The following is a 26,895-nucleotide window of genomic DNA, read 5'->3' on the forward strand; positions in this document are numbered from 1 at the left end:
ACTCAAACAATATATGTACGAGGAAACTTGATACCTGAATGATAGAGGTTCACTTCGATTTATTTGAAATTAAATTGGTCATTTATCGACCATATTCATTTAAAAAGAGAAATACCTCAATTGGTTGCATTCGTATACCTATGCATCTTAAATTTTGGCACTACGTAGAAAGAATAGTTCAAGTTTGAAAGGTTACTTAAATTTAGGAAATGATAAACGAACGAAGGTATACCTACTCCTACTACCTACCTGTTTATAAAATGTATTGTTGCACGCCTAATTTAATAATGCAAGGTCAATAATTTTTAACAAAAGAATGCAATTTATCGTACAGTTTACTTTTATAAAGTTACAGTTTTGTGCCAGAAAATCGACACATCTATACTCAGCCAAAAAAGTTGAATATTTGGTAAGTAAAATTTGACTATCATTTTTTGTATCTACTTCGAGAGGTTTTTAATATTTTTAGTCTACATAATTCTTAGGAGTAGATTGAAAAAATAATAGAGGAGGGCGAATAAAATTGGCTCTGAAAGTCAAATTAGGCTTATATTTTTGTGGCATAAATGCAATTCAGTCAGCAAAAATGAGCTGTTGTAGGATAATTAAAAATGTGGTCTTTGGACTACCTATCAAAATTGGTTAGAATTTCGAGAGAGATTCAATTTTTGAAGGATTTTGAGCAAAAAATTCGAAAATTGGATTACGATTTTTGAAAAAGTAGGTAGGTACCATGTAACCCATCAAAAGAGATTAAAATTTCGTTTAAAAAATCAAAATATTGGGGCAAAAATGTTTTTAAAAGAATTTTTGAAAAATTTTGAGCCCAAAATTGGATCAAGATTTTCACGATTTTTTGGATTAAGGGTAAGGGCACCAATTATAGACCAGTCCGCAATATGGACCAGCGCCCGTTCTCGTTGGTAATTAGCGCAATCTGTCAGGAAAAAATGTATTCTGATGTATTTTTCACCAAAAAAACGAATGAAACAAAAATTACAACTGTAAAGTCAAAACTCGCCGAGAAATTTACAAAAAACTGTTTTGAAACACTGAAAAATTTTTTTAGTGAGTTTTTCAACTTTTATTAAAATATATATGTGGTGTAATTTTCTAAATGTCATTGATGTTTATAATATCAAAAAAGGACGTAGTTTCTGCTGGAGTGATCAGTTTTTGCTAAAAATGAGGGTATGTACAGAAATTTTTGGTGCAAAGTTTTTTTTTTTATGGGGTGCGCTAATATGGACCACCTATGATATTGAATTTTTTACTCATTTTTTACAGCCGCTGAAAATGGGAATGCTTGAAATACTTTTTTTTGTTCATTTCTACTAATAAATATAATGTTTTGAAACGTAAAAATATGTTTATTTTGAAATTATTCTTTAGGTGGTCCATATTAGGCGTCCAAAATTTTGAACTGTCATTTTGACACTCATCATTCAACAATTTTAAAAAATATATTCAAAATTAACCTAAACTGCTTAGAATAAGCTTTTTCATTCATTTCTACAAATAAATATGACCTTTTGAAAAATGTGAAAGTATGTTTATTTTGAAATTTTATAGGTGGTCCATATTAGGCGTCCAAAATTTCGAACTGTCATTCTGACACTCATCACTTAACAATAAAAAAAACATACTTAAAGTTTACCTTCACCCCTGAAGTTTTGTACAGTGTTAGTGGAAGGATGGAACTTCATTTTAAGCCTTTTTGGAGGTTTCTATCCCCTATAGTTTTCAAGTGGCAATCCTCCAAAAAAAAGTGGTCCATATTTGGTGCCTCTACCCTTATTGAAAAAAGGAGTAATGCAAATTATAAAAATGGATTAAAATTTTACGAGAAAATCAAAAATTTTAATCAAAACTTTTTTTGACCACTTTTGAAAATTTCTGCTCAAGATTTGGCTGATTTTTAAAGTGGTTATAACTGCCCGAAAATTTCACCTTATTTCGGGTTCGAAATTCTTCAAAAATTCTTCAAAATAGTTGAGATTGAAATTTTTGATGTTTGCCCTAAATTTTAAGCCATTTTGATAGTTGCAGGTACTAAAACCTTTTCAAAAATCTCGAAAATCGTAGCTCAATTTCCAGCATAAAAACATTTTAAACAAAATACAAAATGTATTATTGCATTTTTCGTGAAATTGTAACCCATTTTAATAGGTTGCATGACACTTTCTCAAAATTTTGATTACCATGTTTCATTCAGAAATACTCAAAAAAACATTTTTATCGAAATATTTGAAATTCTTGCGAAATTTTAAGCTATTTTGATATGTAGGTCATCGCAAAATCATCTTGTACATAATAAATCCTTTTTAATTTTTTTGATTTTTTTTTCAACCACCTGTTATACAGACGTGGAATCTGATCTTCAAATTACTCGAGCATTCAATTCCATTTTTCAGCTCGAAGCTTCGACACGATGAACTTCGAATTATTACTATTTTTCATCGGAGTTGAGTTAATTTTGGCTCTTTCTCAATTGGCTCAGGCGGAAGTGGATTTTTCAGACGAGATATTTCCAACAAAACGCAATTGTGTGCAATTTTGTGTTCCTTATTGCGAGTCGTATAGACAAATATCCCATCATCATTGCTTCCGACAACAATTCGGTGGATTTAAATGTGCTTGTATGTCGCCGGGGACGTCAAAGAGAAGAGGTAGCTCGACATTTCAAGCAGTAGATTATTAGTAACGAAATAGGAATAAGTACCAAAGCAGGAAGATAATTTGATCTGGCTGATTTTTCTATTTTTATACATTTTTTTAAATGCCACTGTTTGAAAATTAATAAGTTAGGTATCACTTTATTAATTATCAATTAATTAATTAAGTAAGTAAGTAAGTAAGTACCTACATTTTTATACTTTTAATTTTTATCCTTCTTTCCCCCCCCCCCATCATAATGATACCTGGTTTAAGGAACTCTGAGTATGACAGTAATAAGTAAACATTTAAAATTAAATGTTCGTTTTAAAATAATTTTATTTGTTATACATTATTTATAATTTATTGAGAAAATCGTTTCACAATAATCACGTAGTAAGTCTAAATGCGATAAAATGATATTGTTTCAAAATTAGCGAATACCGACATTATGTATTATATTATACCTACCTAATATCAATACTACATACAATTATATCACAATAAAAAATCAATGAGAAATTAAATGTAAGAGAACATAATGAATTTTTCGTTCTTAAAAAAAAAAAAAGAATCTCAAAGGAAGAGCCTGAAAATGAGTTTTTATTAAGTGAAAATACTTGAAAAATACCTCAGAATCTTAAAAACGAAAATGAGACTAACTAGGTGTAATTTTCCAGCTACGAGTAATTTTTTTTATTTATTTTTATTACCCACTTAGGTATAAAGTTCCTTTCACCTTCATTCGATAAAAACTGTTTTCAGAATCATTTTTGATTCAAAAGTTACACATTACAATTTGAAATTATTTTATTTTTTTGGGGTGTTTTCAGATGAACATTTTTTTTAAAATTCTGATTTTTCAAACCATATTTTCGACACTATTGAGCAAAAAAAAATTTAAAATTAAAAAAAAATTAAAAAACATTTAGTAGATACCTTTAAAGTAATGTCAATTGCAAAAAGAAAATCCGGCTGTTTCATAATTTTGAAAATCGTCAATTTCGAATTTTAGTTTCACTTTTGAAACCAATGAAGTAGTAAAATTCACGTCTGAAAATCAGGAATTTATCAGAAGTATCACTCAAATGGTTAAATAAACACACCAAGTCGAGAAATTACTTCGAATAATCTAAATAATAATTATAGTGATTTCTTCTCCTTTCCCTTCGAAATTCTAATACCCCAAGTATGTACTACGGGTACCTACGTGATTCGAAATTTGTCCAGTTTTTGTATAGAGTAAAATTTCACAGATTCTGTACTGTTTTCAAAATTTCTTGAAAAATAAAGCAGCAATTAAAAGGTAAGTAGTTAAGTACCTTAAATAATTCAATATTTCTAAAAACAAAAATTTAAAATTTTTCAATCTGGTTTGAAAAATACCCACAGTTTGGAGTCAACTGTTGGTGGAATAATCAGAACTTTCCACTCGTAAATAACATTTTTAAAAACTTCAACTCGACTTATCTATTTTTTGAAGCGAATTTATATTAAAATTGTGTAGGAGGGAGATAAGACGGTACCTCTACCTACCTATGTAAATAAAAAACGACGTTTTCCTTCAAGTAATTGAAAGCATCATTTACTACCTTCGTGATAAAAGTTGAAAAAAATATCGCACAATTTTTGCAATGGAAGGGAGAATGGATAGCTATTTTTTATTTTTATTTTTTTCATTAGGTATTATTATTGAAAAGAGATGCAGAATTCCGTTTTGAATTCAAAAAAAAAGAAAAAATTCTTCGACCTGAAAAAGAAATATCTGCCACAGGTACCTATTAATTAATCGATGGATGAGAGGGGGTTCAACCATATGTCAAAAGATAGGTACGTTTATGTACTTTTGTTTAAAAAGTAAAAAAAATCAAGAGATGAAGAGAAAGTACTATGTAATTTAAAAAAATTGACAATTTGACTAGAAAGTCAGCAATCAATAAAAATTGATTCGAAATATTTTTAATTTTTATATGTTTCAAAAATAAAATTACGAAGAGTATAAATAAAAATCTAGGTTTTCATTAGGAAACTAAATATCTAATTTAACAGGCGAACATTTCCAAATTTTGTTTTAAAATCACAATTATCGTTTTGAGAGTTCTTGAACAAATTTTTTTTTTAATCAAGATTTTCTAAAATTTTGGTTATTTTTTTCAACATTTTTGCATTAGAAAAATATGTGTAAAATTTTAACCAAAAGTCGAGCCAATTCTTCTCCATTCCTCCATCTATGAAAAATTTTGTTGTCCATCGTTTTTAAAACTTCCAACAGGAGTGCAAAATTTAGAATGGAACCTAACAATCGATTTAATATCCGAATCGTATTCTAATGAAAAAAAAACCTAACGTTTGAATACATTGAGCCAAAAAATCACTTCGAATAATCAAAAAACGAAACAATTCGCTAAAATTCTAACACGATTGCATCAAAATGTATCCACCTTATGGCAAAATTTTACAAACCCTACAATACTTGGAAAATTTCCAACATTCGTCGAAAAATAAAACACTTATCGATGCACAATTCATGTGATAAACATAATCACTCCTCGGATTACAAATACCGAGTATAAATTCGAGTATACAAATGAGGCGATATCGGATTCTTGAACACTCTCTCTCCATCTTGCTCGAAATAAATATAAGGTAGGCAATACACACAACTCCATTGTAAAGATTGACACAAATTGGCGGTAAATTGACTAGCACAAGTACAAATTACGAGCTTATAACCGCTATTTTTCGCCACCTCGGTACCGTGTTGAAATAAAGCCCTTAGAATACCTTTCCTTCGAGCCTTTGGTAATACTGCAGCGATATGAAATTCTATTCCTTTATCGTATTGGCTAACTTCGAGAATTTTGGCGCCTAGTTCCATCGTTTCGTAGAATTTCAAAAGCTAAATGGGTAGGTAAAACGAGAATGATTAGGTGTGTAGGAAAATTTACCAAAATTTAAATCACGTCTATTGAGAGTTGTATTTACTTTCAAGAAATACTCCGACGAGCATTTTTCCATCTCTTTTCTTCGATTAGAGTAACAGTCTCGATTAACTTCTCCCATAAGCAGAACTCCTAAAATCATTCCATTATCGTCAACAGCCGCGTACGAATATCCATCATCAATGATACCAAGTACGTGCTCGTCTTGACCGGGATCAACTTCGTCAACACGCATCGCATTCAAGACAGGATCATCGGGATAGTAAGCCACGTGTAGAAAAGCGCCAATTCTTTGCTTATCAGCCGGAGTAACTTGAATAATTTTGAAATTAAAATCTGCCATCGTTGATATTCGAACAACAATCCTATCACAACATTGTATAGAAAATATATTGAAAATTATAGGTACGACTATTGTCAGAGAATTACTACAGAGTAAAACGATAGTGAAGCAAAAGTATAGGTTATAAAGTGTTGACCATTAAGAATGAAAAGGTTACGTAATCGTTCATCGCTGATAATTCGATAAGATTATTGAATTATAAATCAAACTCACTTGTAATTGATATGAAACTGTATCCACGATCACGTAGTATAGCAATCGACACACGAAAAAACCTAACTAAACTGGTCTCCTTGAATCAGAACAGTGCACTGACATTACCATATCGTACAAGTTTACTCTGTAGGTTCTTGTACGTCGTTGCTAGAAATAGGTACATTCGAGTACCTACCTACCTAAACCTATACCTACCTAATGTGCAATGTATGTACTCATCTACCCACGCCAGTCATCGTGCTACGTACTACAAACGAATACATATTGTATGTAGGTAAGGTATGAGGTACTGCGACAGAACTCGATTGAAAATGTGATTCACATTTTATCATATCAGTTCAGTCAAGTTAAGCTTATGGTTATCAATTCATTAACCATTTTCAACGTACATATTTTTCACGGAATATTTCTTATTTGTCGGCGTGCGTCAAAGTAAACAGAAAAATCAGTAGTATGAGATTATGAATAAAAATTCAACGAACCGTCAGCCATTTGATAAAATATATCGATATGAATACCTTTTTAGTTATTATCCTTCTACCGTCTTCATTATTCTATTCTGTCTTTCATCTCGTCTTTACATATTACTCATAGGTAAGGTAATAATTCTTCATTGAATTATGATAAATTCAAAAAATACTTATTAAGACGAGAGAATGGTGAAAGGGGAAGAAATCAATGAATATTTTATTTACGTTATGAATGAATCATACGAGTACCTACTTTTGTTTTCTAGGATTGCGACAATCTGATTATTTTTCATTTGAGACCTTTTTTGAAATTATTGTATAATCTGCACTTTGACTTAGGTACTTATCAGCCAAAAATTAAAAACTTATTCATTGCAGAGGATTTCGGAAACAAGTTTTTCAAACATGCTATTTTAGAACAGCAAGAAGTTATCGAATTAAATACATAAGATGCGTTCAAGATTTCAAGGCATGTTTTAGAATGTACTTATGTACCTATTATGTACTATGTACTATGTAGGCAAGGTAATTTAATCAGAAAATGTACCTATTAATCGAGTGATTTCAACTTTCAAGTCTCGGACGATCGATTGAAAATTCTAAAATTCAGCTTCGAGGATTCAAAATGATTGAGAATAATGGAGAGGAGGGAGGGAATGAGACTAAAATTTTTCCAACTTTTTTCACCAGATGTTTCCAACTTTTTACTCCACATCATCTCTCCCTTCAGGATTTTCCCAGAAAATTAGACAGATGTGGTTCGAAAAAATGTTGGGAGGGGAGGTTGAAATCAAAAATGTTGAATAAGTTCAAATTTTCAAAAACGATGCTTTCATGCTAACAAAAATTTGAATTGTTCTACTATTGCAAGGTTGATACTGAAATCTCAAATCAAAAAGTTACACTTTTTTCCATGTTACGTTCTTTTCAGGCTTCATTACATCATTAGATAAGAATTATTTTCAGGATCATTATTGCTTGGTTGAAACGTAACAAATTAGAATCACTACCAATGATATCAACAAATGCAAGCAGAGAATTATAAATTCGTTTGTCGGACAATTTTTGCAGTACGAGGTGATGGGGGAGGATACCTATTTTTTTTTCAAAACTGAATGAGGGGTCATTCCATGTTGATTCGACCAAAAAAATGCGATTTTGAAAGTCATGTCTTTCGATTTTGCTCAATTTTTTTTACATATAAAGTAAGAAACCCGCAATCAGTTTGGTCCCATCCCCCTCAGACCTCAGGGGGGGGGGGGTGGGTGGGTGGGGGGGGGCTTCCATTATTTTCACATTGTCTCGAGGTACTCAACTTCAGCAGCGCATTCCTCCAAAACTATGATACTTTGATCAAAACTAATTTCACAGTTCAAAAGGGTATTGAATTTTGAACTTTTTAAGCATTTTGAAATTTTCAAAAGTTTAAAGTTGAACTTTTAAATTGAAAGTTCGAATTTCAAAATGGCGCTGTAAGTGAGAGCTACCATTTAAAATTTTGAAAATTTTTCCATAGGGGTACCTTTTGATGCTTTTTCGAAATATTTAAGTTTCGAGATGGTATCTCTTGATGGAAGGGGAGCACCCCCGCCCCCAATTTGGGGCAAAACTTTCGAAAAAAAATTTGGGGCATGTGATATATCGAATTGTATGTTTTTGGTAACGTTGAACACGAATATGACGACAGATTTTTGATTGGACCCATCCACGGCCTCCAGCACTTCCCCAAGGGGGGAACCTAAAAAAAAAATTGTTTCAATCGTGTGACACATGAAATATAGTATGTTTTCGATATCGCTGAACACGAATTTAGTCGTAGTTTTTCAAATTCACCTCGCCCATGGCTCCCAGAACCTCCCCTAATTGGTAAAAGTCCAATAAATTTGTTGGAGGCTGTAGATGGGGTCCTACCAAAAATCTGACGTCATATTCGTGTTCAGCGTCGCTAAAAACATACTATTTGATGTGTCGCATGAAAAAACCCTATATTTTGAACTTTTACCCCATTTGGGGAGATGCTGGGGGCCGTGGATGGGGTCTAATCAAAAATCTAACGTCATATTCGTGTTCAGCGTTACCAAAAACATACAATTCGACATATCACATGCCCTAAATTTTTTTTCGAAAGTTTTGCCCCAAATTGAGGGTGGAGGTGCTCCCCTCCCATCAAGAGATCCCATCTCGAAACTTGAATATTTCAAAAAAGCATCAAAAGATACATCTATGGAACGTTTTTCAGAATTTTAAATGGTAGCTCCCACTTACAGCGCCATTTTGAAATTTGAACTTTTGAAAAGTTTAAAATTCAATACCCTTTTGAACTGTGAAATCAGTTTTGATCAAAGTATCATAGTTTTGGAGGAATGCGCTGCTGAATATGAGTACCTCGAGACAATGTGAAAATAATGGAAGCCCTCCACCCACCCCCTGAGGGGGCTGGGACCAAACTGATTGCGGATTTCTTACTTACTACGTGTGGGCATATATTGTAAAAAAAATTTGAGCAAAATCGAAAGAGATGACTCAAAAACGTTGGTCGAATTGACATGGAATGACCCTGAGTCAAAATAAGCGTAAAATTCGGTTTTGAAAAATTCAAAAAATATTCTCTCTTTTTGAAGATCTCAAGAAAGATCTGTTTAGTATTCATATTATCGTGATGAACATCCTCAAAAAAATTTCAAATTGATTTAAAGAAAATATTCGAAGAACAAAAAGCTAGGTTTTCATCAGCTCAAATTTAATCTACACCTACCTATTTGAAATTACCAGTATTTTATTTTTTAGGAGGTTCTTAGCTGAATAAAAAAGAAAACACGAAGATATAATTATTATTTTTGAATTCTGACTTTTTTCAAACCACATTTTTGACATTTTTGTGCATTGAAAAAAAAAACATGATCAACTTTTAGTAAGTAGGTATACCAAAGAAAAATGGAAAATGGAAAAAGTTAAAAAAAGTCCAACCATTTCAACTCTCCTCACACCAACTTTTGAAAAACTATATGTAGGTACTTACTTACCTACAACGAACGTGTTTTGAAATTTTTAACGCAATAATCACACGTAGAAAATTTGGGAGCCAATTCAGACCTCACAATTTTCGTAATTTTCAAAATCGTTGATTTAGAATTTTAGTTCCACTTTTGAAACCAATGAAATGAAATTTGTGTCGAAAAATCAGGAATTCAGGTAGGTCTAGGTAAGGTGCACCGGGGCAAGTCAGAATGATTTTTCGCAATTTCAACTTTGACCAGCTGTTACTCCCCTTCTAATGAACCAATATGGATCAAATTTATTATGTAGGTTCCCATAAGGGTTCTTAACCTATGGTAAAAATTTGAGCGCGATTGACACAGTAGCTTTCGCTCAGTGGAATAAAATATAAACTGTCCTGACTTACCCCAATTGGGGGAAGTCAGAACAGGCTAAACTTTGCAGAGGCGTAGATCACAAACCGAGCGTCCTAGAAAAATTGCATGGAAACAAAATTGTAGAGAATTTAATTCTCTTTGAGATCACTCTCATCAGATTTTCACTAGGACGCACGGTTCGTCCGCTATATGCGAAAAACTAAGAAATAGAAAGTCTGTATTTTAGACCAAATTCAAAATAAGTTCAAAACAACAACAAAATACAATTAAACCAAAGACATCTAAAATGAAACTGAATCGCGAAAATTTTTATGCGGTGATGAAGTAGGGGTAGTACCCTCAAGTCACCTTTAGTGGCACTTCGCCAGATATAAACCTCTAGGTGCTAGAGCAAGTTTTCTAACTTACCCCGAATTCCAACTTCCCCCCGGTGCACCTTACATATCAGAAATATCACTCAGATATTCACAAAAAATTTTAAAAATCTGTGATTTTTCAACTTGTTTGTAATTTTATTTGGTAAACAAGTGAATCAGAGTAAATAAACTTAATTCCAACCCTTTACCCCTCCCACATGGAGAACTATGTACTAATTTTAAACTAACCTGGAGCCTGCAACGAGTTCTCAACTTTCTCTAGAAATCTATAATTACTTCGAAAGGGCCCAAAATGAGCTCGAGCCCAAAATTGAATTTTTAATCAATGGCAATTCCATGAAAAATGAAAAAAAAATCAAATTCTCAAAAATAACACTCTAGCTAGGTCATCGCAAAAAGAGCGAAAATGATTTAAATCGCACTCACTGAATCCAAATTATGTATGTATGTATTTATACAGGTGCGACAATGAAAAAAATTTCACCGGAAGGGTTCGTCCTAATGTTATAATTTTTTTTTTTTTTTTTTTTTTTTTTTGTTATTCAGATGTGTCCCATTATTGGAAAAATGCTAAAAATTAATGCTTATTTTAGGGGTCCAAAAATCTTAATCAAATCAAAAAATTTAGTGGTAAGTACATACGTACATATGACTAGGAAGTTTCACGTATACCTACACGAGTACATGACAATGTCCAAGATCGAACTAAAAACACGAAAATACGAGTAATTTGGTATATTTTCTGGTCTTGCCCTACCCCGCTGGTGAGCAGAGAGGTACATACATAGACTAAGAATTTTCACGTACCTACGAGTACATGACAAATAATTTAGTGGTAAGTACATATACATGCATAGACTAGGAAGTTTCACGTACCTACGAGTACATGACAATGTTCAAGATCGAACTAAAAACACGAAAATACGAGTAATTTGGTATATTTTCTGGTCTTGTCCTACCTCGCTGGTGAGCAGAGAGGGCTGTGTTGATGAGCGATGAGCTCTAAAATAATCTTTTACCACTGCAAATAGAAGACTGAAAAATTGATGAGTTTGATTCACCTATCCTTTTCTTCGCTTCTTGGCCTTCGAGAAATTTTTGATCAAGAGTTTCTTTAGTACCTAAGTAGGCACCTCCTACTTAAACTTACCTACATCTTCACAAAAAAATTAGCAATATACGAGTACCTATTTTTAAATGTCTTTTTTTTCAAATCTTATTTGTTGGTTATATTTGAAATTTTAAAAAATTATAGCTCAAGTTGAAATTTAAAATTTTAGCTCGAAATATTTCAATACCAACCCCTCAAAAGAGAGGTATCCCGTCCGGTAGAAAAAGTTTTGAACCGGACAAAGCTAAATTGAAAAGGCATGACCAAGCAAAAATACCTACATCTCGAGTCTCGAGCAAAAATTTCAGATGCTGAAACACATTTTTCAATTTTTGGCAAATGTTTGAGAATCAAAAGGCCAATAACAATTCGAAAAAATTACATAAAATCTTGTAAAATTATCCTACAAAGCTGAAATTTTGTAAGCATCTTATTTTCAACCTCCAAAATCGATTGAAGACTGTTTCGAACCGATCTGAGCAGCTCTGGAGTCTCCAGCTGATGAAATTTTGATTTTTTCGTCTTTTTGATTTTCAAAATTTTTTTAGTAGGTAAGTACATACTTAGGTAAAGGTTCCCAGTACTTACAAATGCCCCCGATTTTTTTTCGATTTTTTCAGATTTTTTCACTTTTATAAAATGGATTTTTCAATTTTGAAAAGGATTCCACGCCTTCAACAATAATTTATTGGTGGGATTTTTTTTACAAACAATTTCCATTACCTACTCAACCAATTTAAGGCATTTTTTGAGCGATGAAACCTACACAAATGATCAAAAAAGTGTGCTTGGACAATATTTTCCTCCCTATAGCACGGCTCCATTCAGCTGAAATTTTTGTATTGTCGCATTTGGATTTCAGCAAATCAAATTACCTACTTCAATTTCCATTCTTCACTAAATTTTAAGTAGGTACATGGATTTGGATATACCTACCATTTCTTTTTTCATCCCAAAACCTGAAATTTTTCCTTAAGAATCTGGTTAAAAAATTCACTTTTCCACTTTAGAAGTCGACCCATAAATTTCGATTTCAAATTTGTACTCAGTGAGCTGAATTGCCTTCAAGTGTGCTTTTTTGCAATTATTTATTTCAGTTTTTCGGAATTCGATTTTTTGGCTAGAATTTTAATTAAAAATTTCGGATTTCAAGGCGAAAAAAAATATAAGCATTTAAAAATCTAGCTAAAGAACTTTAGAAAGAGTAAAAATCGGAGTACCTACTAACTTCTCGCAGAATCTAAATATGGCAGTGGAAAATTTTTTGACCGAACAGAAGTCGTCTGCAGAATGGAGAATGCTATCAAAAACGTCTTTTCGACTACTTAGTCATCGAAAAGTGAAACTTCATATGAAGGTATGTACTTATATCTAAAGAATATGTTCATAGAAATATTCGAAAAAAATAAAATTCATCGATGCATAAATGGAAGCTTGGAGTCATTTTCAAAATTTCCAAAACAATTTTAAAGGCCAATGAAGCAAAAAAATGAAATTTTTTTGACAATTTGTCCTGGGAACTTTCACTCGCATGCTAAATTTCGTACCATCCGATCAGAAAATACCCAAGATGGAGCTAAAAATGGGAATTTTTGGCCACACTCCACTTTATTTTTGATTATAAGTTGGAGTGGAATAGGCAAGTCAGAAGTGTTTGGTATTTTAGTCTTTATTCGAAGCAATATTTTTCATTATTATCGATTTCTAAGTAGTTCTATTAATCTATAGGTACTTACCTTACTTATTGTTAGATATTATCTATTTTCTTCATGTTTGTACGAATGTGATCTTTCCAAATCGAAAATAAACGTAAATTAATATCAACTCGTAGGTTGTTAGTCTTCGTAATAAATGATGATTCATTTATTTTTGTCCCAATACTTACTCGAGTCTACAAACAGTCCGCCTTGATTTTAAAATTATCTGATTTTAAAACGTTCGTGCAAAAAAAGAAGAGGGAAAGGATTAGAATATTACCTCTGACCAAGAGTTTGCACCAAGTACATTCACCTGGCATAACTTTTACAATCTTTTCACCTCTTTCCAAAATTCAAAAATTTTCATCCTTCAAGGTACTCGAAGTTGAGTAGGTATAAGTAGAAATATATTCCCAAAAAAGGTGTTTTTCGATGTTTTTTGGAAAATAATTCAAATTTGCAAATATTTATGAAAAATCACTATCACGATGAGAAATTATTTGCAATTCGACATTTCGCAGAGCATTCACCAATATCAAAATTTCAGCTACCTAAACGTGGAGGAATTTGAAAAATTTTGAAAAAGTCGAAAAATTCTCTGAAGCCTCCAAAAAGGCAGGAAAGGTGGAATTTGGTTTACAGGAATCGATACCTTACTACAGAACTAATTTTCATCATTTTTTTCTCAAATTGTAATTTTAAAAAAGGAAAAAAATCAATTTTTTTGGATTTTCAAAAATTTGCAAAAAATTAGAAACTTCTTTCCCATTAATTTTTAAAATTTTCTATTTAAGTATACGTCGTTGTTTCCTCGACAAAGGGTAGGTAGGGGAGGATGCGAGGGGAGAAGTGATTGAACTGAGCAGAAATACAGTAAAACTGACAAATACTTGAAACATTTTCGAGCGTATAATTTATTCAATCACAATAAAAAAAAATACAGCACATAAACAGGAACAGATGCTTAAAAGTTATGTCGATAGCTACACATAGGTACTTATCACAGAATGAAAAAAACGTTCAAAAAAGTTACAAAGGAAGGACGGATGTACACAAAAAAATCAATTAGATAGGTGCTTATAAATAATTATTCGTCATCATACATGAACCGATGTATATAGTTTGAATTGAAAATAGTAATTATTTTAATAAAACTTGTATCATTATATCACAGAATTACAAAATACAAAATGTAATAATCACATACATGTAATTATTTTTGAAAATGAAAGAAAATATTATAGGTAAGTTATTAGCTAAGTTCACGTTGTCTACAAAATATACCAAGTACAAAAAAACAATGACTTAATCATGAGGAAATCGACCAAAAAATTGCATTACATCGTTAATCGATTGACAACGGGAAAAATAAAATTTTTCCTCAACAAATTAGGAAGGAAAATGTCTACATTTCGTTTAGAATCGTTTGATTAGTCATTATAATGTTTTTCATTGTTCATCCTCGGTCAGTTTTCGGAATAACGCTGAAGTCGAATTTGTATAAACAATTAAATACTATACCTACCTATCTTACTTAATATGACATGACTTTCTTGAAAAAATTCTCTCCTAATCAGAACCTTATTTGTCCAAGTTGCTGTTTTAAAATGAATTTTCGAAAATTGAGAGACCACCTTGGAACTCTACTCTAGTCGCATTAGAAATATTACTTCACAAAAATTTGTTGTTTTACTCGTATAAAAATTGCATTTTAGTAATGGTATAAATTATTTCCTCTGTTTACCTGTATAATTATATAGGTTCTGACCGTACTTACGAGTAAGTTAATTTTTTTCGTAGGTTTAAAATTTGGTATCTATTTTTTAAACAATATTTATTTTATGCCTGCTACTTTTTTTTGTTTCTTGAATTGAGCTTGAATTTATTCCTTTTTTTTTCTTCAAAGTTATACCTACCGTCTTTAATAGAATTCTGATAGTTACCTATGTGAGCTAAAAAAATTTCATCACTTTCAAATTTTGAACTCGTACGAAAGCAGATACAATGGTATAAAATGGAACTTTTTTATGATCTTTGGTGTGATTATCCAGCGTGGATATTTGTAGATTGGTCTGTCATTTTTTTAAATCCTATTTTTAATAAAATTTTAAAGTAAATTAGAGGCAAATATGCAAATGGAACCCATAGTTTTATTTAGAAACAGTTTTCATTAATGCTGAACCGAATTGGTTGCATTTCTTTCACGTTTTTTTTAAAGCATTATTTTGTAATTTGAATTTTTGTTGTTACTTATGTGAATGCGTACGCCATTAGATGCAAATAAACAAAGCACTGTAATTATTATTTAGTCCCTGCTATCCTTTAGAGGTACAGGTCCCGTCTTGACTGAAGATAAGGTTGGTAGATATTTATAATATTGCAATCATAACATCAACGAAAGTATCAACTAAAGGTGTTGATATTTCAGATTTTTAAATATCGACATATCAACGATATTTTCAAAAAAAAATGTCGATATATCGATATTTTCCACAAAATTACAAAAACTTCAGCAATTTAATGTACCAAGCATGTTGAGTATATTTTTTTTTTTGAGAAGAAATTCGAAATTTTTATTCATAAATAAATTTTTTTAGGTTTTTACCTTTTAAAGGGAGAAGGAGCCAAATTATTTTATTAATTACTAGATTTGAAGTAATTTTTTATTCAAGTAGAATGGAGTTTCTACCAGAAATTTTTCAATTTTTCCAATTTTTCTCCTTGAAAATATCGGTATTGAAACTATAGAATTATACGTGTATGTACAGAAAGGTACCTATTATCTAAGTAAGTAAATTTGGATTTTATTCAAGTTCAACATTTTCAAAAATTTCCAGAAATCGTGCAAATTAAATTAAATTTGTAAAGAATTTGGTTTTCGAATAATTTTTTTTTTTTGGATGTCGAGATGTTCAACTTGCAAATCGTTGATTTTTTCGGGTTTCGGGTTTATGTTCTTTGTGCGTTAAATACAATCAGAGTGGGTAATTATTTGAAAGGCATGTTTCTCGAGCTACACGAGAACCTATTTTATTCATTTTCAAACATTTCGTTGCCACGTTGAATGTTTTTCAAACTTGAAACTGAGCATTGAGAAGAATTACCGGGTTCAGGGAATTTTTAAAAATTATTTAAAATAAATTGATAGGAACTCCGATCATAATTAGGGTAGATACGAAAGGTATAAAGTAAGAAGGAGGGGGATGTGAAGATCCATCCAACTTTTTTAATAGCATTGTGGTGTACAAACCCTATTTTAAAATTTTTTAATATCAACCAAAAACTGCCTGAGGAGATATAAATAAGGTGAAAAAAATTATGTCATTCCACAAAAAAAAAAACCCCAGAATTTATTAGGGAAAATTACACAAATTTACATATAAATGATGATTCAGTAAGTTGAAATTCAAATGTATAGCTTTGTTTGCCTATAGGTGCCCACCTTGCTTGAGTGTTCTTTTTCGTGAGGAGGTACTTGACTACTTATCCATTTTTTTAAAAATACCAACGTTCGTGTTTTAAACTTAGGCAAGTACATGGAAAACATTTTGAAATGTATTGAACATGCTCCTTCTACTAAAATGATTGAAATTTTACTCCTCTCTCTTGAATTCATAGCCTGCTTAGTTACCTATCTAGAAAATAATAATAATTATGCTCTGTTTCTGGGGCTGAAGTGTTATTGCTGAAGCACTATATCGCCAACCAAAATGCAAATTTTGAATTTAAAAATGCATATTTCATATTAGGATTATAAAGTTATAGATTTATAGACTAAAAAGGTGTAACTTGGAAAGATATTTCTTCCCAAAGTGAACACAAATTTTAAAATTATTAGCATATTTCAGAGTATCATAACTCACTAGGTATAATAAAGATTTATCGACTAAAAAGTGTAACTTAGAATGGTATTTCTCGACGAAACGAACAGAAATACTGAAATTAAAATTTTCCCACATATTTCCGGTAAGTCTTAGTCTTAATGTTTAATGTACCTACATATATGTATATAAGTAAGTAAACTTTGATTTTATTCAAAAGTTCAGCATTTTCAAAAATCACCAGAAACCGTGAAAATTAATTTGATTTGCAATGAGTTTGATTTTCGAATGATTTCGACATGTTTAACTTGAAAATTACTGATTATTTTTGCATTGCTTTATATAATGTTCTTTATGCGTTAAATACAATCAGAGTAATTATTTGAAAGGCATTTCTCAAGCTAGGTACATGAGAATATATTATATTCATTGTCAGGCATTTCGTTGCCACGTTGCATATTTTTTAAACTTGAGACTGAGCATTGTAAAGAATTACCTGGTTTAGGGAATTTTTTAAAATTATAAATTAAAATAAATAGATTGGTAGGTACTCCGATTATAATTAGGGTAGATACGAAATGTATAAAGTAAGGGGGAGGGGGATGTGAAGATCCATCCAAATTTTTTAACAGCATTGGGGTGTACATTGTACAACCTTCTTTTTAAAATTTTTAATATCAACCAAAAACTGCCTGAGGAGATATAGATTATAGGTAAATAAGGTGAAAAAATGCTGCCAACTCCAAAACAGGAAAATTTTAAAAATTGACATAAATGATGATTCAGTAAGTTTAAATTTAAATGTATAGCTTTGTTTACCTATATTAGGTGCCCACCTTGATTGAATGTTCTTTTTCGTGAGGAGGTACTTGAATATCATTTTTTTAAAAATATACCAACGTTCGTTTTTTTTACCTTACACGGAGAACATTTTGAAATGTATTTAACATGCTCCCTCTACCAAAATGATTAAAATTTTACTCCTCTCTGTTAAATTCATAGCCTGCTTAGTTATCTAGAAAATAATATTACGCTTTCTTTCTGTGGCTAAAATGTCATTGCCGAAGCACTACCATCTACCAAAAGGCAAATTTTGAATTTAAATGCATATTTAGAGAGTATAAGTTATAATTCTCTATAAAGATTCGTAGACTAAAAAGGTGTAACTTGAAATGATATTTCTCCCCGAAGTGAACACAAATTTTAAAAATGTGTATGTACCTATTAGCATATTTCGGAGGTTTATAACTCACTATGAAGATTTATCAACTAACTAAAAAGTGTTAGGTACTTAGAATGATATTCCTCACAAAACGAATTCACACTTAAACCTTATTGATATTTTTATACAGGTCTACATATAACCTATAAATAAGTAAATTTAGATTTTACTCAAGTTCAGCATTTTCAAAAATTTCCAGAAACTGTGAAAATTAATTTGATTTGTATAGCGTTTGATTTTCGAATGATTTCGAGATGTTCAACTTGAAAATTATTGATTATTTTTATTTTCATTATGTTCTTTAAGCGTTAAATACAATCAGAAAAATGATTTGAAAGGCATTTCTCAAGCTATATTATGAGAACCTATTTTATTCATTTTAAAACGTTTTGTTGCGACGTTGAATATTTTTCAAACTCGAAATTGAGCATACCTACGTTCGTTTTTTTTTAGCTTATACCTACTCATTCATGGAAAACATTTTGAAATGTATTTAACATGCTCCCTCTACCAAAATGATTGAAATTTTACTCCTCTCTCTTAAATTCACAGCCTGCTTAGAGTACCTACCTAATAATTTGAAAGGCGTTTCGCGAGTTACATGAGAACCTATTATATTCATTTTCAAACATTTTGTTGCCACGTTGAATATTTTTCAAACTTGAAACTGACTGTTGTGAAGAATTACCTGGTTCAGGGATTTTTTTTTTTTTGAATTATAAATTAAAATAAACAGGTAAGTAGATACTTCGACCATAATTAGGATAGATACGAAATATACATATAAAGTAAGAAGAGGGAGGGAGATGTTATGATCCATCCAACTTTTTTTAACAGTATTGAGGTTTGAGGAGTACAGCCCTCTTTTAAAATTTTTTAATATCAGCCAAAACCTGCCTGAAGAGAGATTATAATAGAAGAAAATTAATCATTCTCCAAGAAAATATATATAGGTGAAAATCTAATAAAAAATATATGGTGATTCAGTATTCAGTAAGTAAGTAAGTTTAAATGTAAATTTATAGCTTTTCGCGCTTATAGGTGCCCACCTTGCTTGAATGTTCTTTTTCGTGAGGAGGTACATACCTAACTATCCATTTTCATAAAAATACCAACGTTCGTTTTTTTAAAACTTATATGGAAAACATTTTGAAATGTATTTAACATGCTCCCTCTACCAAAACGATTGAAATTTTACTCCTCTCTTTTGAATTCATAGCCTGATTAGTTATCTAGAAAATAATATGCTGTCTTTCTGGGGCTGAAATGTCATTGCTGAAGCACTACCATCCACCAAAGTAAGTAACTCTCTATAAAGATTTATAGACTAAAAAGGTGGTGTAACTTGGGATGATATTTCTCCCCGAAGTGAACACAAGTTTTAAAATTATTAGCATATTTCGGAGGATTATAACTCACTATAAAGATTTATCGACTATAAGACAGTGTACCCAACTTGAAATGTATTTCTCGCTAAAAAAATTTTATAACCACAGTAAGACTGATGTGAAAGGAAATAATGGAAATGGATATTGAATACGTAAAACGAGCTTACTTTTCTGTATGGGTATCACCTGAGTAAGTAAATTTTGATTTTATTCAAGTTCAGCATTTTCAAAAATTTCCAGAAATCGCGAAAATTAATTTGATTTGTAATACATACCTAGTTTAATTTTCGAATGATTTTGACGATGTTCAACTTGAAAATGACCTATTGATTATTTTTGTTTTCATTAAGTAAGTAGGTATGTTCTTTATGCGTTAAATATGTATAATCAGAGTAATTATTTGAAAGGTATTTCTCAAGCTACACGAGAATCTATTTAATTCATTTTCAAACATTTTGTTGCTACGTTAAATATTTTTAAAACTTGAAACTGAGCATGGTAAAGAATCACCTGGTTCAAGGAATTTTTAAAAATTATATATTAAATTGATACTCCGACCATAATTATAGAGTAGATACGAAAGGTATAAAGTAAGAGGGAGGGAGATGTTATAAGATCCATCCAACTTTTTCAACAGTATTGAGGTGTAGCAACTATAGCAACCCTCTTTCAATTTTTTTTTTTTAATCAGCCAAAACTGCCTCATGAATGATTATAAGTTAAGTGAGCAAAAAGTACATAATACATATCCGAGTAAGTTGAAATTTAAATGCACAACTTTTTTTTGCCTACAGGTGCCCAGTGCCCACCTTCCTTGAATGTTCTTATTCTGAGATCGGTATACCTATCCATTTTTTAAAAAAATACCAGCCTTCAGTTTTTTAAACTTGTATATGGAAAATATTTAATGCTCTCTCTACCAAAATGATCGAAATTTCACTCCTCTCTCTTGAATTCATCGCCTATTCAGTTATCCAGACAAGAATATTCTCTTTTTCTGGAGCTAAAACATCATTGCTGAAGCACTACCTCCTACCAAAATGCCCAATTGGACCCAAAAGACAGACATTTTCATACCAGAGAAATCCACAAATGAACTACACGAGGTCACCAGTCTGCACACGAATGTAACTTGACGTGTATTCAATAGACAGTAAAAAAAAAAAAAGTCCAAAGCACGTATAAATTATTCGCGTAATTCTCCTGTTTAATTCTAATCCCTCTCCACCAAAAAAAGAATTCTTACACCTGACTCGAAGCATTTGAAGAGGAGATAAAACATCACCGTAATACCCATTCTGATAATAAAATTACAAGAATTTCAACCAGTAATCACCGTCATAGGAATATCCATTCTGATTAAATTAGCTGAAAGAATTTTAATCAAGGTAAAAAAAATCCGAAATAGTTCATCTTGTTTAAATTACAGAAAAGAATTTTAATCATTGACTTGTAATGCTAAAGTTAGGTATTGATTCAATTATTTGTACTTTCAAAAAAGTAGGTACTCGTATTTTCATATTGCATTCGTATTCTCAGCCCTTACCATGCGAATTTGACACGTTAGCCAAAACGTGAGATTTCAATGCTTTTCCATTATTCTCCTCAAGAATACCATTTTATGATTTGAAAATAACTCTCACAAAAACTCACCTTTCCTTCAAGTAAAATTGAACATGTTTTTATTTTTAATTTTTTCGCAACTACATCGGACGAATCGTGCATCCAAAGAAAAATGTCATGGAATTTTACTAGTAGAAAATTGAATTTTCAATACATAACTTTTGTTCTGTTTAATTTTGTCTTAAAACGTTTTGTTTTCGATCTGTATATACCTGCTGCTTTGAAATCATGAGTAAGCTTAGACAGCTTTTTTTTAGTTGAAAATTTGAAAGTGTAAAGTTGCCCAACATCAGATACCCGATAGTGAAATGGGGATTTTAGTACTCAACTTTTGAAAAATTAAGCCACAATTACGCCCTCTTCTTTTTCCCCACATCCCAATAATACTAGATAGCTATAGGTATAACTGAATTTCATACAAAATTCGTCAATTTTGATCAATTCAAAGGACAGGTAAGTACTGATCTAAAACGAATGATTCTGAAAAAAATCCCATAAAACAAAGTTGTAAAAAATTCCATTTTCTATCAGCACAGTATCATCATACTTCTGCTGGGACGTATGGTTCATCCGGAGTACACGAAAAACTAAACAAAGACGATCATGTGTGTTTACTTGAAAGAGTAAATATTACTGAGCTTTTTATGGAAGTTTTTTTTTTTTTTAGTGGAAACAGTGAAACATACAAAAAATATCAGCAGTAAAGATGTGACTTTCTTTCAGAATGACCTGCAGTTTTAGAAAATAATCAACGATGTTTCCACGATGAAGAAAATGAAAAAATGAAATTTCATTCATTCCCCCCCCCCCCCTCCCAAAACTAATATGTGTCAATTAATTCGCACAGTAGGCACTGTACCTATGTTAATACCTGTTTCTAGAAAATGGTATTAATTTATAACCAGAAACACAGGGAGGGAGGATGGAACCCCTCAAAAATTTAAAGGAAGTAGACTAGTCAAGTAATAAAGACCAAGAATTGCTCCGGAATCGTCTCATTGCAGTTATTACCGCATGATATTAAAATGCCCGATTTGCTAAAATGAAAAGAACTTTAATCAATATGAAATACCTTACCTATTTGAATTTTTTTGCATAATGTAGGAGGAGTTTTTAAAAATTAAATTAATGCGTTCATTGGTATATCTAGTTGAAGTACCTAGGTCACAACACAATTGATCTCATTTTAAATTTAAGTTATAATTATTTTAATTAAATTCCACAAACATAAAATATATTATCATCGTTTCCTCTCTCGAGAAATGAAGCAAAAGCATCATCGAAATGCCCATTCTGCTTAAACTTTTTAATTTTTGAATTGTAGGTAAGTTAAGTATTTAGTAAGTAGGATGAATAGTACCTACGTGAAAATTTCCAAAATCTCATTTATTCATAATGCCTTAGAAATGAGCCACCAAACTGAAAATTTCGATCTAATCAGATATCCATTGGAAAAAACTTTGAAATAACGCATCAAATACCTGTACTAATTTAGAAAATTTAAAGGGCAAGTACCCTACATAAGGAAAAAAGTTGAAATGAATTTTTCACCATGAAAGTAGACGGTAAGTTGAATCAAAAATTTAGAAAAAAATTAGCGAAACGAGTTTTTGCCTAAATGGCAAATTGAAGGGGCTACGAAGGAATCTCAAAGAAATACTATCAAAATTTTGACAATGATCAAGTAGGTAAATGGACAGCAGGTACCTATGTTAAAACATGGGCAAATCTTAAGACTAGAATTAAAAAAATCATCATCTTCCAAAACTTTTTCAACTTGGAATTTTTCCATCAACTTTGAGCACCAATGGTTGTTTTAATTTTGGTCCAAGGTAAAAAGTGAAGATAATGAAATCTGCTCACTTTTAGATGCAAGTAAATATACTACATCAATTCCATTAGGTAACCACGTTTTGAATTGCTATAATCGTTTGTAAAAATTCGGCTCTTCAATTTATAATTTAGACAAAAAATCATTTGTTTAATTTTTTTTTCACTTTTTAACTAGATAGGTACCTATACCAACGATCACGATCAAAAATAATTTACATTTTTTTTGTTTTATATGCCTCTTCAATTTTTGAAATGATAGACATCATAATTATTCCAGTTTTTTTTTTCAAACAGCACTCTGTTAAATTAAAATTTTCAATTTGGTTGTTCATTTCTTGGACATGGAAAATTATAACTTTGGAAGTACTTTCTTGGATACCTACTTATTTAATGAACATTGTTTATCGATAGTTTTACTGACTGGCGAGAAGGTACCTACGTATAATTCCAATATTTTGGAATTTTATCATTTATTTATATTTACTTACATAAAATGGAGAAAATGATTGAAATTGAGGGTTTTTAGAATCGTCTTAGGATGAAAATAGTAACAGCAGAGGAAAATGCCCAATCTGCTCAAATTTAAAGAAGTACATAATAGCTAAGAAAATTAATTTGAGTCCCTAGTACAGTAGGGTAAGTAAATCCAATTTCTCTAAACATGTTTTGTAGTTTTAAACTTCCTCTGAATCTTGATTTTGGAGAAGCTCGCTTCCTCACAGTTCGTTTAATTTCAAATAGGTATCGGCTATTCTCTCACAAAACATTTTTATTCATTTTGGAGATGTTTGCCAAAATTCATTGGCTTACTAAGTTAATTTAAAAATAATGGAAACTTTTAATAGCATCAACAATGGATGACTGTTAGGAGGAGATTCGTGAGTATACTTATTCACAATAGAATAAAAATTTTAAATTATAGGTAAGAGTTGAAGTCTAAGGCTGAAGCTAAATCATCTCGTAAAATTCTGCAGCTGTACAGAGGCCTTTTAATTTAAAACTGAGCAATATGCTACACTTAACAGAACCATTAAGATAAGTACCTAAAGCTCGTTAATGAAAACCACAAAAAGAAATAAGTTATGTCTCCAATTCTCCATGCGAATTTTAGGGTGAGGTAAATTTTTTTTATTAAATTCACTGGAGTCAATAAAAAACTTACCAATTTGCATACATTAAATGATGTAAAGTGGATAACTGGCAAGGGCCAAAAGGATGATTTCCAGTCCTATAAGGATCTATCAGAGATGATTTTAGTCTTTACCCTTTGAGTTGATTAATTCCAATTTTTCTAAGAGTAATTATTTTCTAATGTAGGAACCCAGGAAGTATGTTCAGAATTATAAACTAGGTAAGTTATAGTCCACAAAATGTCTTTCGCCTCCTCCATTTTTGATAAATGAGTAACAAATACCTGAAAAACTTCCCACAAAAGGTGTTGGAAATTTTATGAGAAAATTTCAAGTGAATAAGATTCAAGGGAGCAAAAAACTAAAATTCCAAGTTCCATCAGACTAAAAAATTCAACTTCCTAAGTGAATACACATCTTGAAATTATTACTGAATTTTCAATTTGTGAAAAATACTGATTATGATGAAAATTCATTATTCATTAGTGGCGATGTTCGGCTCTTTCTGTCCATTTGGCGAGAGAATTAAAATTTTAAAACATTTTTTTTTTATATTTTAAAAAAATTGGCTTAAAAATAAAAATAATTCTTTTTATTAGACTTCTATAAATAGTTAAAGAATGGATATTTTTGCCTATTTAATCCCCCCCCCCTTTATCTTAAAAGCTCCAAGAAATTGTAGTTTTTTTAAAAACATTTTTAAAAATGTACAAAGACAAATTATTTTTGATAAAATTTTCCTAAATTCAACCCCAAACTTGTTTGTTATCTACTTGAATTTTCAATTTGGAAAAAATACTGATTACGATGAAAATTCATTTCATTAGGTATTCATTGAAGGTGATTTTTAGCTTTTTTTCACCCATTTGGTGAAAAAATAAAATTAGAAAACATTTTTTTTTTTCATTTTTTAAAAGTTATAACTTACTTGTACAAAGAAATAGAATGTTTATCAGACTTTTGTAAAAATAGCCATAGAACGGATATTTTTCCACACAAACATCATCAGATTAAATCCCCCCCCTTACCTTGAAAACTCAAGGAAATTATAGTTTTTTAAAACATTTTAAAAATGTCGGAAGAAAAATTTTTTTTGAGAACATTTTTATAAAAAATACTGATTGCATAAAAAAAATTTGAAAAGCTAAAAAACAAAAGCTAAAGGATTTTTGGAAGCTAAAAGCTAGCTGATAGAAAGCTTTACAAATTTGAAAAGTCAAAAGCTAAAGCTAAAGTTTCATACATTTTTTAGAAGCAAAAAGCTAAAGCCGAAAGTTTTATCTTTCAGCTTTCCATTCCTGCTTCAAAACGACTTGAAACCACTTGCAGTCAGCATCACTGAAGCTCCTTAATAGACAATTCTAAAATTTTCTGTTTCAGGATTATCAAAAATCAAACAATTTAAAAAAGCAGCCATTACTCAATTTGTAAAAAATACTGATTACAATGAAAATTTATTATTCATTGGTGGTGATGTTTAGCTCTTTTCCCCCATTTGGAGAGAGAATAAAATTTGGCCTTTTTTTTCGTTTTTTAAAAATTTTGCCAAGAAAATATAGAAAGATTATTTCTTATTAGACTTTTGTAAAAATAGTCATGGAATACCTAGATATTTTTCCTCACGAAGACCATCAGATTAAATCCTCCCCCACCCCCATCTTGAAAGCTTAAAGAAATCATTTTTTTTTAATTTTAAAATGTTGAAAGAACAATTATTTTTGAGAAAATCTTCATAAATTCAATCCCAAACTTATAGTTATATATATTTCCCACCGTTTCTCTCCCATTTGAAATGTATTTACCCAAAAATTTTAATAAGCCAAAATACCACTACCTATTGATAGAGTAAGTAATTTCAAGCTCTGTAGTTGCGAGATCAACATGGTCTCTATTAGGGATTATTATGAAGAAAATGAAAGAATTATATATTTATGGGAACTAAAGAACTACCTAAATCAAAATATGTCTGAAAAATAACCAGACACCAGATGCAGTTTACCACAATTTGTGATACAGTTTTACGAAAAGAGTAATCATGTGAAAGAAAACCAGAACTTTTGCATTTTTATAATTTTTTACAAATCTTATTCTCTTCCTTCAACTGCGGATTAGATGGTATTTCGAATTGAATTTGAAAAAATTCAAGTAGGTAGGTACCTAAGTACATTGAAAAATTCTCCTCAAATTGATAAAGAATAAGATTTTATGAAATGATGATTAAAAATCTATTGCATTAAAGAATACCCAATAGAGTAGATTGTGAAAAAAAGTGTTGGAGGATTTTGACCAAATTCAATAGAGAACCTTTATTTCGAGTTGAAAGTTATCCAGAAAAAATTTCAGCCCCTGGGGTTTTCCTGGAGGGAATATTATTGGTCAAATTGTAGTTTTTTTGCTTTGGCCTCCTACCCAATCTATTTTGAGAGAAATGAACCAATTTTAGAAAATAGTATTCGAGATCCTGTGCTGCATTGGCCTGGGCGATTGCCATTAAAATTCAAGATTATTTTATAGGGTTCCACTGTGGTGTTGAAAATCAAATAGGTACCTATACCTACTTAGTTAATTTTTGACTACCTAAATTTGTGTTTTGAAAAAAAAAAAATTTCAAAATACTACTCATAAATTGTGTTAGAACATTGAATGATATTTTCTATCTCTGAAACTGGGGTGGGAATAATACTGCACAGTGC

At 30.8% G+C, this 26,895-nt stretch overlaps 1 protein-coding gene and 1 long non-coding RNA gene across 2 annotated transcripts; one reads left to right on the forward strand and one right to left on the reverse strand.

The window, feature by feature from the left end:
* Positions 1-231: 231 nt before the first annotated feature.
* LOC135846980 (uncharacterized) lies at positions 232-2,991 on the forward strand. The gene is made up of 2 exons (XR_010559058.1): positions 232-409; positions 2,365-2,991. It is a non-coding gene; the product is annotated as an uncharacterized LOC135846980 (long non-coding RNA).
* Positions 2,992-4,530: 1,539 nt separating this feature from the next.
* Positions 4,531-6,416, reverse strand: LOC135846978 (uncharacterized). Its single transcript, XM_065366358.1, has 3 exons — positions 6,154-6,416; positions 5,641-5,962; positions 4,531-5,554 (listed from the first exon to the last, which is right to left on the reverse strand). Exons 2-3 carry the CDS (start codon positions 5,938-5,940, stop codon positions 5,210-5,212), a joined length of 645 nt encoding a protein of 214 aa, XP_065222430.1. The 5' UTR covers positions 5,941-5,962; positions 6,154-6,416; the 3' UTR covers positions 4,531-5,209.
* Positions 6,417-26,895: the final 20,479 nt, after the last annotated feature.

This window comes from Planococcus citri, chromosome 5 (assembly GCF_950023065.1).
Source record: "Planococcus citri chromosome 5, ihPlaCitr1.1, whole genome shotgun sequence".
Classification (NCBI taxonomy): Eukaryota; Metazoa; Arthropoda; class Insecta; order Hemiptera; family Pseudococcidae; genus Planococcus; species Planococcus citri.

Excerpts from the sequence above, each read along its gene's own strand:
- LOC135846978 (XM_065366358.1), bottom strand. The coding sequence starts at position 5,940 with ATGGCAGATTTTAATTTCAAAATTATTCAAGTTACTCCGGCTGATAAG. Across the intron at positions 5,555-5,640 it reads CGTCGGAGTATTTCTTGAAA|CTTTTGAAATTCTACGAAAC; the intron begins GTAAATACAACT and ends CTACCCATTTAG.